Genomic DNA, 13,580 nt, shown 5'->3' with positions numbered 1-13,580 from the left:
AAAAACTAGGTAATTTCTATGTTACTTATTATTACTATGTATTTTGAAAAACGCGTAAAATCATAAATTATCAAAAAATTGATGTTAAGTAAAATACATCCTCTATTTTAAGGCTTCTCGAAAAATGCATGCTTAGAAGTTTTCAATTTTTTTACATTCTTAACATAAGTAGATAATTGCATTATATTGTTTTATTTTTCATGACTTCGTTTGTGGCATCACTCCAGTAGGTGTTATTGAAAGTTGAGTGACGTCATTCCGAATGTTTACTTATTAATAGGTTGCACAAGCTTAGTAAGTTTATCAACCTTAAATCGTTGTGACTTTTAGTCAACTCTGGAAAGACTTAGCCTTGTTAGTAGTTCAGTTAACCCTTTGAAACAATTGTGGGATAACGGTGTCTCCTTTATATATTTATATATTTACCTTCTCATTACAAGCAAAAATATATTTTGTTGTTTTTATTATATAAAACAGTTTAATAGCTACTCAAAAAAAATCTGTTAGATTATCGGAATTATATTTTTACTAAAGCATAAAATCCAAAGTATGAATTTTTCTTTTCATTCTGCCTGTCTTTCTTCTTAGTGATTTATTAGACTTCGATAACTTTTTTTCGCTTAAATATAAATTTGGAAACCCAAATGTGTATACTTTTATAAATTCGTATTTGACAAAGGGTCTAAAAATCTATTTTAAGGATGGTTATTACGAAATATTCTGTATAAAAATAAATTTCGTGGCTGGTACTTACGGTCATTAAGGACTATGTGTTGGTGATTATCTTTTCGCGTTGTAGCTAACACGAACAATTATCCCTATAATCGATAAGTGCAAATTTCAATATCACAATGCATTGTCAAATAATATCGATATTCTACAATATATCTCGATGTTTTCCAATTTAACTACATATTATTATCTTTAAAAAGATCAATATTTTTGTTGCTCAAATAAAATTAACAAACACTCACATTAACGTGTTCAATAATTATCGTTAAGTGTAATATTTACGCGATTACCGTTTTGATATGTTATCGAAAACCATCGCGTTATTTTCGCATTCGATAATTATAGTTGTCAATAATGATCACGATGATATCATAATCGATTTTTATTTTTATCGTTAATGACTGCGATATAGCCGTATTTGATACAATCTTGTATATTATTAGAAGCGAATGACCTAAACAGAATCTGGCGCTGTTTCTACCAATTGAAGTTGACTCCATGTTTTTTATATTGCATAAGCACTGCTTTTATGCTTGTATTATATATTTAGTAACCGAACAGTAGACTTAATTCTAAGTTTACAACTATCAATCTTCAACTCAGTGGACTTGCAATTTTGTACCCAACTCAAAGGACAAGGTATCATCTCGATCAAGGTATTTTATTTTATAATTTTATAACCGTCGTTGAACAGCTGACCCAACTTTTATGGGCTTACGACTGCTAATGTTCAACTTCGTAGCCTTGTAATTTTGAACTCAATCCAGAAGACAAGGGAATTCCTGGATCAAGCACTGGGGGAGAAATTTTGCCTTCGTGGAGATCTTTTAGGGGGAACTAACCCGCATTTGCGTTACATGGAGAGGAAGGCCATAAGAATCTCTCACGGTTAGCCTGACGACAAAGGGATTCTAACCCATGATCCGTCTACCACTGAGGATATTTTACGTCAGCACTGTGGTCGGTGCAAGCCGGATGCGGAATTCGCATCGACCAGCCATCGCTGGATTCTTATCCGGTTCACCTGATTGGAAGGCGAATGCTCTATCCTCTGAGCCATCGCGGCTCAAGTATTGGGAGAAACTAGCTTTCGTGGAGGACTTTTTGATGAACATTTGCGTTACACGGGGGCGAAAACCTCCTACGGTTCGGCCGACAGCAAGGGGATTCAAACCCTTGATCCGTCTTCCACTGATGATATTTTACGTCAGCATAGTGGTCGGTGTGAGCCAATGACGGTGCGGTTTCAACCAGTCGTCACTGGCATTCGAACCTTGTCATCTCATGATCTAATTTTATGAAATTGATATCCATTACTGGGTTTATTCTACATAAATCGCACTTAAGCGTTCTAAACTCATTTTTTAATATGCTTGCTAGTTCTCTAGCAGCGTTTTCAAAATAAATATTTGATAGGATCGTTGATGAATTCATCAGTAGATTTAATATGTTCTATGTCACACGCCTCCTTAAGTCTTCTTAAAAACTTTGTCATGTTTATCTAAGTAAGGGCTCATCAGAATTCTTAGAAGCTTCATTATCTTGGAAAGTACTGTTTTTAAACCTATACTATTTAATGCTCATTTTTTAGGGATTTGTTCAAAACTGTCTAGACTTAGTTGTCCTTGTTAAAGAGCCTTTCTGAAATTTTAATGAATTTTGAAGCATTGGGGGAATGTTTTAAAGATTAGTTCAATCATTTTTCTGAGCTTTAATCAGCAAAAAGTAATAATTTATGAATAATGCCTGGTCATATTTAATTTTCTTAAAGTGATTAAAGTATTTAAGGAAGCAGCCATGCAAAAGAGTTTGTTTCTTTATTAAGTACTGCTTGAATTTGACACATGTTGCTGTGATTACATTTAGATTAGGCATAATGACTAAATTTATTGTTGAACGTTTTTACATCTGAATTACATCTTCTACATTAATTACATATTACTACTTCAACATTATTTATACATTAATTATATCTTCGGTTATTTATTAGAAAAACAATAATTTTAAAAGTGTTTTAACAGTTTTCAGTACAGTGATTTTTAAAAAGTAGAGAAACAATGCTATTGTTTAGTGCTAACTGAATAAATGTGTTTGTGAAAAATAATCTCAACACATTTTTTAATTTCTTAAAAGACTTGTCTATAGGAAGACAAGTGTTTAATTTTAGGGAAATATTTAAGCTTCATATAAAATGCATGTACGCGAAAAAATAGAGAAAGAAAGAAAACATCCTGAATAACTTTTGATCTAATCATCACATTTTTACGCACTGAAACTAAATTTTATTGATTCGAGGGTTAATAACCGCAAGTATGCTAATAATTTAGCACAGACGATATTTGAAATTACGAAATCAGACAGAAAAACGCGCTTTCTCTGAATTTTATTGACTGATTCGGATTTCTGATCCTTAAAATATAGGGAGCAGCGGCTATCTAGGAAATGTTTCAATGATCAGGAGAGTGAAGTCAAATTATGACTTTTTTAAATGAGATTTCTCAGGAACTATTCAACCGATTTCGTTCAAAATTTTGTATTTTGCCACCTAAAATTACATCTTTTAAAATGATGTAAAAAATTTCCGCACCTTTGAATCCAAAAAATATTCGATTATTATTAAATAAAATAATAAAAAATTAAACAGTTATTAAAAATTATTTTCTGCATTGAATTGTCTTCGGTTAAACGAATTTTAAAGCTGTGTGCAAAAGCTTTTCAATTCGCTCAAATATCTCTTGAGATATTGTAAAACGTTCAAAAGTAAAATTAACATTAATTTGTCAAAGATAACATTTAATTTAACTTAGGCTGTTCAACACCGGTTATAAAATAAAGTAAAATAAAATTAACATTGATTTTATATCATGCAATTTTATAGAAACAATAATAACTATAAACAAAATGAACATTTGCTTTCAGATAGCTTTAAAAATACTATTCTGATGATTTTGTTTCCACATGTCTTCAATTCACATTTTTCTTGAGTGTTTTTTCTATTTTTAAATCAAAAGATGTGTAATAAACTCCCAGTAAAACTACTTCTCGATTAAAAAGAGTTGTAAATTAGCGAACATATTTGATCTTATAATTTAAATAATGGAAAAAAACTCCGACCGGCCTATGTAGGAATGGGGGAACTGGTCTTGCAGCAGAAAGGTTATGGGTTCGAATACGGGGCAAGGCATGGATGTTCTTTCATTATCTGTACTATCTGTCCTTACTGTGGGGGAAACGTTGGCCCACCTGGTGCCCCTGAAAGAGTGATCAACAAGCTTCGACTAGAGATCATTCTCCAGGTGGGCATTGGAAAAAAAAAATTGAAGGAACAGAACAGTCTAAAATTGAATTTGCTACAACATTTAATACTAAGCTTATTTAAAAAAAATATTTGTACACAACCTTTCTAAACATATTATTTAAAATGTTTAAAGAATTTTAGGATCGGGTGCTGAAAAATTATCTCTTGCGCTTGTTATCCAACATTTCAAAATCCTGGTTCAAATAATTCCGAAAGAATACGGGAAACATATAGAGACAGATACTTTTATTTTTGACTTATGTAAGGCTTTCTAATTAATGTATGCGTAATTAAATCAATATTTTGAATGTGCTGTTTATTTATTTGCGACTAATGATTCAAGTGAGGAGACATTGTAAACAAGCATTGAAAAAATGGTTCATTTTCTTTGTAGTGTCAATATTTGATGATTATAAACTTATGCATAATATTAATTTTTACCAGTAAAAATAGAAAAAAAGGGGAACCAGACAATGTTGAATCATTTTAGGTTTAATTTTTTAAATATATTAATGTTTCTGCACTAACTTGTATTCTAATTATTGATGAAATGTTTAAGAAAACAATAGGATGGAACAAAAAAGTGAAAGGCGTTTTATTATTTTATCTATAGTTTAAGAATCATTGACAAAAAGGAAACAAAACAAATAGGCTCATTAGGTGCTTCAAATTAATATTTAAACGAAGAAAAACAAACAAACAAGCAAACAAACAAAATAAAAAATGAAAAACAAAGCAACTTTGGTTATACTAACCATCTTATCATTCGAGATACTTGTTTTGCTGTATTTTTTTAGAAGTGGACATTGCTCAGTTTTTATTAACTCAAAGATGTTGGATGATCTAAATTATAACCAAGTAATTGAAAATATTTAAAAACTAAAAATATCTGAACAAATAAATTACAACGTTATTACATTCACTAATGAAGGATACTTAGGATACTTAGAATAGGAAGGATACAAACTTTACAGAATGATTATACTTTTAATGGAAACATCACATAATGCTACTGAATATACATAGAATAAAATTAATATGTTTTCGGTAGAGTTTAAATTAGTTATTGATCTAATAATTTAAAAATATTATTTAAAAGCATAACAAAATAAAATTTTGGTTTAAACAAAATAATTGTTAAGAGCTCTAAAGAATTTGATTAATAATTGTATGACATAAATTCGAGTATTGCAACTCTTTTTACTTAACAATTAATTAATGAATTATTTCAACCATTTTCTTCTTTAGAGAAAATTTGTGTAACCATAGAAAAATTTTCTCCATATTTCTTATCAAGTTTTGCTTTCGATTTCACCGAACAGTTGTGGCATAGAACAATAAAGAACATTTCATTTGACGGTTTATACATGGAGTCCTCGTCTGAACCAACAATTGAGGTATCAATAATTGATGATTGATCTAGTTGGGTATCTTGTTTCTTTTTAAATCTGGTAGGGACTTCTTTATGCTTTTGTATTTTGAGGAGTGGTTGTATTCTGAATTTTGATGGGCTGGTAATGTTTCGAACTGGTGATTTCTTAGAATCTAATTTACGAAATTTAATCTTCTCTAATCCAGTTGTTCTATTTTTAAAAATGGTAACGTTGTTCCTTGTTAGTGTTTCGGCAGAATCTAGCAGTGGTGTGTTTATTGTGGATCCTTGAGTAGTCCAGGTCGTTGGAAAGTTGAGGTCATTTGGAGTTGATGGCTGATTATTCATGCATTTTTGAAAAGAGTTTTTAATAAGACAAACTCGTCTTCTGATATTTTTGCAAGGTCTGATGTCTGTTCCTTTCTCGCTCTTTGAAAAGCACAGGTAATCTGGAGCTACTTTACCGCACATGTAAACGTAACCTGTTTTACCCTGAAGGAAAAAAAATATTTGTAACAAATATAACTTGAAAACTAGTAGTAATTAATAAAATTATTTTTGTATTTGTATGAGATCAAATAAAAAGAGTTGTTTATCACGAACAGTTTATATAATTAATCATGAACCTTTTAAAAAGTATTTTCCTAAAAATGAAAAAAAATAAAAATAAAAATACGGAAGAAAAGAGAAATAAATGGTCGACAGTATTTTTCTCAGAAAAACCAAATTCTCACAAACTTTCAAAATTAGCTGCAGAGTTCGTCAAAAGATGGAACATTTATCTGGGCATAGCACAATTATTGTCTTATTAATTGCTATGTTGTGGGGATATATTTATCGATCATATCAACCTTCATCTATGAAAAGGTAGAATCGAGTTAACACGTCTTATATACTAGGGAATTGTATTTTGGTAGTGGTAGATACACTACAGTACTCCCCCACCAGAATTATATCTGTGATAGAATTCGATGAATGAATACCACTAGTTGATTCATTGCAGTTTTGTGAAAAGCCGGAAGAGCTGCTTTTAGATCACTGTACTTTTTGCTGATCGTGAGAGCTGTATTAAGTTCACGATCGTGGTTGATCTTGTGTTGCCTTTAGCAATCGAGAGTATACTGTGTACGTTGTGTGTGATCGTGACTGAGTAGCAACAGCGCAAGGAGGTGGATAATGTCTCAGTCACAAATAGATGGCTTGTCTTCGGATCATCCTCCGGGATGTTTCCCAGACCGTCGCCAATAGCCCATTGTGCAGCTCTAGTGCGACGTAAATTAACAACAACAACTTCTAAATTGGTGCAGTTTAAATAGGTATCAATGTAATAATTGTAATTTAATTAGTTTATTTGGAGCTACTAAACTGCACCAATTACCACAATGCTAGTAGAGATTATTACCAAAATTAAAGAAGCATCATTGGCGCCAATAATAGCATGGCGAATTATTTATGTTTCTTTTAAATGAATTAGTACTATTTGTTCATTATTTTGGCTTTTAGTACAATAGCGTGCATTTTTATTTTAATTAGTGATTATTACCAAAATTAATTTAGCATCATTGGTGCCAAAAACAGTATAGTGAATTTTTGCTTTTCTCTTTTACGGATTTATACTATTGTCGAATCAATTTTTCCCTTGAGTACATATCTTATATAATTTTCTTTTAGATGAAATGAATTAATTCCATTTCTTTAACTGTAATTTGGGTTTGTAGTACCTAAATAAACTTTTCGTTTTATTTAGAAAAAACATCAAAATTAATTAAGCATCATTGGCGTCAATAATCATATGGCAATTTTCCACGCTTCTCTTAAATAAATTATGACATTTCTCCATTAATTTTGCTTTTTAATATTCAAGTTACTATTTTTTATTTCACTTAGTACCTGTTACCAAAATTAATCAAGTATCTTTGGCGTCAATAATAGAAAAGGGGAACGTCTGCCCAAAAAAAGTACTATATGGTGATATTTTGTGTTTCGCCTAAACGATTTAGTACTATTTTTCCATTGATTTAGCTTATCTGTGCATAGCTTTTTTTTTCATTTCAAGTTTTTTCAGTTCGATTTACCGATTCTCAAGAGACTCTACGAGAAAGCGTAATTTTCTGTCTTTCTCTGCTAAAAGCTACTGCTTAACTAAAATAAAATTTTTCTGACTCCATTTTTACAAAAAGTTTCTTCTATAATATCACCATAGCCACCAATGATACAAACTCTAACTTACAGCTTACATATACTCAAATAGCAAATAAATAAAATCTAATACTTTTAGCACCGGTGATATAAATAACTTAGTTTAATATAAAGACGTTGTAAAACCATAATTATAAACAAACTAAGTACATGGTTCCAGACAATTATAGAAACACTAGATTGCTGACGTAATCAGCCTATGCTACCATGTCCATTTTTATCATTGAGTTCATCTGTTATAACTAAGGCTACTATACTATGATTCCTATACTCTAATTCAGAGGCTCTAGATATAACTAATTAAAAGTAATTAAATACTAAAGATCGTGTGATAATCTTTTTTTGAATAATGACAGCTATAAGTTAGAAGACACCACTGATGTTAACTTTAAAATATATGAAAAAAATGTCTGCAGTTTGATTTATCAACGTTGAGATCTGAGTCAATGAAAAAATTAAATTATTTCGAGCAACTCTACCTTTTGACCTAAACTTTTTGAACGATTTTCAAGACCGGAGGCTAACATTGTCCCTTTCAAGCTATGTCCAAACACCAGGACTCCAGCACAAATAGTTCTGGAGTTATGAAAAATACACACACCGAAAAACTCTTCATTTTATTATTAAAGATTATTTGAATTATTTTGAAATATAATTCTGTTTTACAAGATAAGTAAAGTATTATACGATTTTGGTATATACAATAATTCTAGCAAAAAGACTGATACAAATTATAATTAATTATTGTAATAATATAACTGTAGCATTAAATAAATATTTTTGTTTAAAAAATAATTACGCAAGTACAATACTATACTTCAACGCAAATTGGGATAGACAACACGTCCTTGCTGAATTCAGAACACATCTTGATGTCTCCAGCCCACGCACCCACGCACAATGTTTCTCTGACATTGCCACAATAGGCAATCATGACAGTTTTTGAGAAACATAACTTAATCTCTTCTTTGTTTAATGGTTTACGAAGCAAGTGTCCTCCTTCCAGTAAAGGAAGGATTTCCTAAAAGGAGAAAATTAAAAAACAACTACTTAAATTATGTAATATTCATAACAGATGCATATTTCATGAAGAAAATAAAATAATTGCGGTTTTCTTTTAGTTTTAATGACTGACTGAAACTTTGATCACTGATGAATTCAATAGTAGTAGTTTTATTTTATTTACGTCGCACTGAAGTTGCATAATAGGCTATTGCTGTCGGTCTGAGAAATATTTCTGAGAATGATCTAAGGACATGCGATCACAATTTTGATCCTCTGCAGAGGGATGGTACCCTTGCTTTGGCAGCCAAACGACTTGTGAGCAAAGTCGGGCACTTTCCGTTAGAACAGTTTAACGAGGACCAATACCTTCCCACTTCGCAAGGTGTTCAAGGTGGTCACCTACCCCCTCACTGACCGCTGCCAGTGATGATTGACTTCAGTGATCTGATGGTAACCGTGTCTTACGATCAGTCCACTGTGCGACTTAATTGATTTTATAAACTATACAAGCATATATTATTTTTTGAAACAAGGGAAATTTCAATTATCGTCTGTTTTCTCCGGAATCGATTATGGTTACCTATTCGATTTTAGAAACTATGGTTTAGATTATGATTTGGATATAAGGAGAGGTTGCTAATGTTTAGGGGGCTTTAAATTTGGCAATTGAATTTGACAATTTTATAATTTTGCGCGTGTTAATGCTGTTTGCGTACAACGCATACCTAGACGTGGGCGTTATAATTATAAAATGTTAAGTACGTGTTAGAATCCGCCCAAGGAATGCTTTCCTATGATGACCTGTTCAGTTCAGAATAGGGAAGCGCCTCTAGTGGCACATGATAACAATTCTGGACCTGAGTTCTTACGCAGTTTTGATCTTGATGATGTGTCCTAACTCTCGCAGAAGATTGTCGAAACTTTTACTCAACCCCCTTGTTATATATAACTTTCTTAAACTTGTGCATTTCGACGATAAATAGACTAAAATTATTATTTATTAAAAGCAGTAGTTTTAAAAGAGAAACGGATTGCAGATCTGAAATCAGGATACAAAAGTATCTAATATCTGTTATAAAAATCTCACGCAACAGTAAGTAAGAAAATTTTTTAGTGTTATCTGTAATTTTATAAAAACAGACAAAGAATCTGTCCTGACTAAGACTATAGACAAGCTTAGAGATCACTAATTGGAAGTTTAAAGAATAAGTTTTTTTAGAAATATTGATTGAGCTATAAATATCCATATATACTGTATCAGTCATGATATTGTAACGGTTGCTGTAACTTCTGCAAGATCTCGAATTTTGAAAAATCCCTCAACACGATATTTTACTTACCAGCGTCTTTCTTCTAAGTTCAAGATATTTTTTTAAGTAAACTGAGAATTTAACTAATGAAAAAATATTAATTAATATTATAAAACTGGTGACTTTTTAACACAGTATCTTTTGATCTCAGCGTTTTTTGAAAATTTTACAGAAAAAAATCTACATCTGTAAACATCGAAAATTATTTATCACATAAAAATTATTTCCGCACATAAGAAAGAAAGTTTTGAGAAAATAGAAACTTACCGAGTTACAGATTTCAAATAATAATAAAAACAGAATTATTAAAGTAACTTTTATGAAATCGAAGTTATTTTCCATCATAATCAACAAAATAACAAAGCTGCTTATGTTGGAATTATACTATCAGGGAAATATCATTCTGCAATGAATTACACTAGCTTTACAATCAACAATTAAAAATTAATGCATTAGATTTACTGTGAAATGATTATTTTCTTTTGATGATTGGTTTCTGTAAATAGAAGCTATATAAACATATTAATTTCTTTTTTACCTTTACTATAATAACAAAAAGTATACGTCAACATTAAAGCTGCTGCGAATAAATAACCGAGAATAAAAATGTTTATTTAATTTTGTATTTGAAATATACTTTTAAAACGAATTAATTTGGCTATTTTTACTTCAATTTAATAGCATTATAAACTCAGTATATATTTTGTTAAAAAAGTTATTTCATTTTCCTGAGTTAACAACTATAATTAAAATTATTTAATAATTTTTAAAGAGTTTTCTTTAAAATCGAAGATCTTTAATAAGTTCTTTTGTATAATTCTAATAATTGTTTTTAGAAATAGTTCTTTGGTATAGAAGATGTACTTTATAGAAGTGTAGGTATATTTTAAAAAAATAAATAAATCCGATATATATTTTTAATTTATTTTGAATATTCAAAAAAAATTAAAGAAGGATTTATAAGAGGATTAGGAGGATTCATAAATTTAAAAGGTGATCGTGCGTACACATCTTAGCAAACAACTTCCATAAAGAAAAGCAATACCAAGGATGTTGATGCATTTGGTAACTTGGTCTTGTAGCGTGGCCCGCAAGCTTTCTTCACCTTTAAATATTTGACGCCTAAAATATATTTTTCGTATTTTCTTTCCTTATTTTGTATTAAGTTTGGCCAAAATAAGTAAAAAACAATAAATTTAGCATTTTAAAATAAAATGTTTGTAAAAAATAAAATTTATATAAATTTTCGTGCCTTCCGGATCTTTTCGTTTTCAATTTGAAACTTCCCTTATTTATTTCCCCGTAGTCCCATTTCGTAAATTTTTTTAAAGCATTTTATAGTAACTAAAAAATGAAACAAAATGGAATATTTCCAAGAATCTATGAAAATAAAAGAAATAATTTGTTCTTTGCTAATAAATAGTAGGCTACTCTCTGTAAAAAAGAAGTCTATTAAAATATAGTGCCTCTACGTTAGCGCATAAAGCCCAACAACGCATTCATTTGTCAGTTTGTAAAGAATATACTTAATTTAAAATTAATAAATTCAGAAATAAAGCTTCGATAAAAAAAAATTGAATAAGTAATTAATACAATCATAATGGAATTCATTCGTAAAATATGGAGAATGCGACAAAACGTCAATCTTCAACTAGTTTAATTTTTTAGAGAAACTTTCTAAAAATAAAGGTGAAAAATATTATCTACAGATTCACTAATGCTGAAACTAACGATGAGAGCTTAGGATGCACAGTGTGCAAGTAATTATTAATAATTCGAAAAAGGACCACCATAAGAAAAATTTTGATTTAAAGCATATTTGAGGATCCTCCTTTGAATCACTGAGTCCTAAAACGTAGAAATTCGATCATTAAATCAAAAGTAATTCAACGCGATTCAATTTATAATTTAAAAATACAATTCAAAAATTTGTTGACTAATAATTTGTTTTACTTCTTACACTATCCATGAGAATCACCATTAGTTAGTTTTATAAAAATAAACTCGCAAAAAAATTAAAAATAATTTTGATGATATTAATACTTTGATTGCACAATTTTAATTTGCAGATAGTTACATTATTTCACAAATAATTTGAATGATTTCTCTAACAGTTTTGTGAAATTACAATTAAAATCATTAGTAAAAATACGTTTACAATTAGGGTAATTGAAATTCTGTTGATTAATTAATTTCTACTGAAAATATCAGTTCATTAACAGTTACATTGCTCAGATGATCTATCACTTTGAACAGTCTTTCAAATTTTAATTGAAATTCCTTATAAAATACATTAATAAACAAGAAAATAAAAATTCTGGATTTTTATCATTTTACTAAAAAAAGAAATTCAATATAATAGTTATATTGCTCGTTAATTATTTAATCCATTCTATATACTTACAATACCAGTTAATCGCACTAAAACTTCTTATAAAAAACAACGCTTGTAAACAGAATTGATTTGAATTATTCATAAGATTCAATAATTGGTATCAAGTAACTTTATTAACTGAACATTTATTGGAGAAGATAAAATTTATTTATAGCTTGCTTTATATGAACTCGGGGATACTCCAGAAAGAACATTTCGAGTAAATGTATTATTTATGTTCATAATGCATTAGAGAAGGCTATAGATGTAAGAGTTGCGTAATCCATCCGTATCAAACCATTTAATCTTTAGATGGGATCTATTCTAGCTTTTGTTGGAACATTAGGAACAAGCTAAAATAAACAATAGATTCTTATTATGATTTATTCACATCGTAGTTGGACTCTTTCTGTACATATCTTCCTGTTTTCAAAAACAGTTTTATGAATTTTCTTGTTTTTAAATTATATAAAAGAAATTCAAATTTTATTTCAAATATATATATCTAATATGTCCAATACGATAGTGAATACGATATTATTTTGGATGTTACTAAATTTTATTTGGGTAACAAAACTATGAGAGAAAAATACGGCGAAGCATTTTTGGTGGAATAAGTAAAAACGGTACCTGGTTTAGAAGATCAAACACGGAACTTTTCAAATCATATAAAGAACCTGATGTTATTAAATTTATCAAAATTCAAAGGATTAAATGGGCAGGCCACATTATAAGAATGGAGGATAGCAGGACAACCAAAAATGTTTTCTGTGCCAGGCCAACAGGTACAAGAAAAAGAGGACGACCAAACCTAAGATTTTTAAGGGAAGAATGTCTTGGCATAGGCTTGTTGAGAAGGTCAAGGCCCATCCTGGGCTGTCGTGCCAATGAGAAGAAGAAGAACAAAACTATTCACCTATGTAAAAATAATATAAATGAGCTTAATGGGGGAAATATCGCGATATATTTGGTTTAAGGGTTTTTTTCACAAGCAAACGCCTCTAAGGGCAAACGTCACTGCAAAGCAAACATCTCGAACACCTAAGCTTACAATCTTTTCCTCCCCAGAATCTGAGATCTTCTACCGGGTTTTTTGTTGAGTTGCATATATCATTCTAGTTTTTTATTTATTTTTAGACGACTACAAGTATATATACTATCTGTACTTTATGAGAAAGCTATTCCTTTCTATAAACCTTCCATTATTTAGCGATAAACATGTGATCATATACTGAAGGGATGAAGATTTCCAATCTGGTTTTTGATATGATTGATCATCGCCAGTCCCAT

At 30.0% G+C, this 13,580-nt stretch overlaps 2 protein-coding genes across 9 annotated transcripts in view; one reads left to right on the top strand and one right to left on the bottom strand.

Annotated features, from left to right (window-relative positions):
* LOC107439363 (uncharacterized) overlaps positions 1 to 13,580 on the top strand; it is a 566,421-nt gene that overhangs the window by 15,484 nt on the left and 537,357 nt on the right. The window lies entirely within an intron of this gene.
* LOC107436757 (uncharacterized) overlaps positions 4,602 to 13,580 on the bottom strand; it is a 91,303-nt gene continuing 82,324 nt past the window's right edge. For 6 of the 8 annotated variants that reach the window (XM_071183133.1, XM_071183131.1, XM_071183130.1 and 3 more), the window contains 2 exons: positions 8,419 to 8,622; positions 4,602 to 5,894 (listed from right to left, as the gene is read on the bottom strand). In XM_071183133.1, coding sequence (XP_071039234.1) covers positions 5,259 to 5,894; positions 8,419 to 8,535 — 753 coding nt within the window. In that variant the 5' untranslated portion in view covers positions 8,536 to 8,622 and the 3' untranslated portion in view covers positions 4,602 to 5,258. Of the gene's footprint in view, positions 5,895 to 8,418; positions 8,648 to 10,183; positions 10,401 to 13,580 lie in introns of those variants that run through there. The other 2 variants (XM_071183128.1, XM_071183132.1) reach the window with 2 other exon arrangements.

This window comes from Parasteatoda tepidariorum, chromosome 7 (genome assembly GCF_043381705.1).
Source record: "Parasteatoda tepidariorum isolate YZ-2023 chromosome 7, CAS_Ptep_4.0, whole genome shotgun sequence".
In the NCBI taxonomy this organism is placed as follows: Eukaryota; Metazoa; Arthropoda; class Arachnida; order Araneae; family Theridiidae; genus Parasteatoda; species Parasteatoda tepidariorum.
The sequence above is the reverse complement of the archived record's forward strand: the minus strand, read 5'-3'. Positions and strand labels throughout refer to the sequence as shown.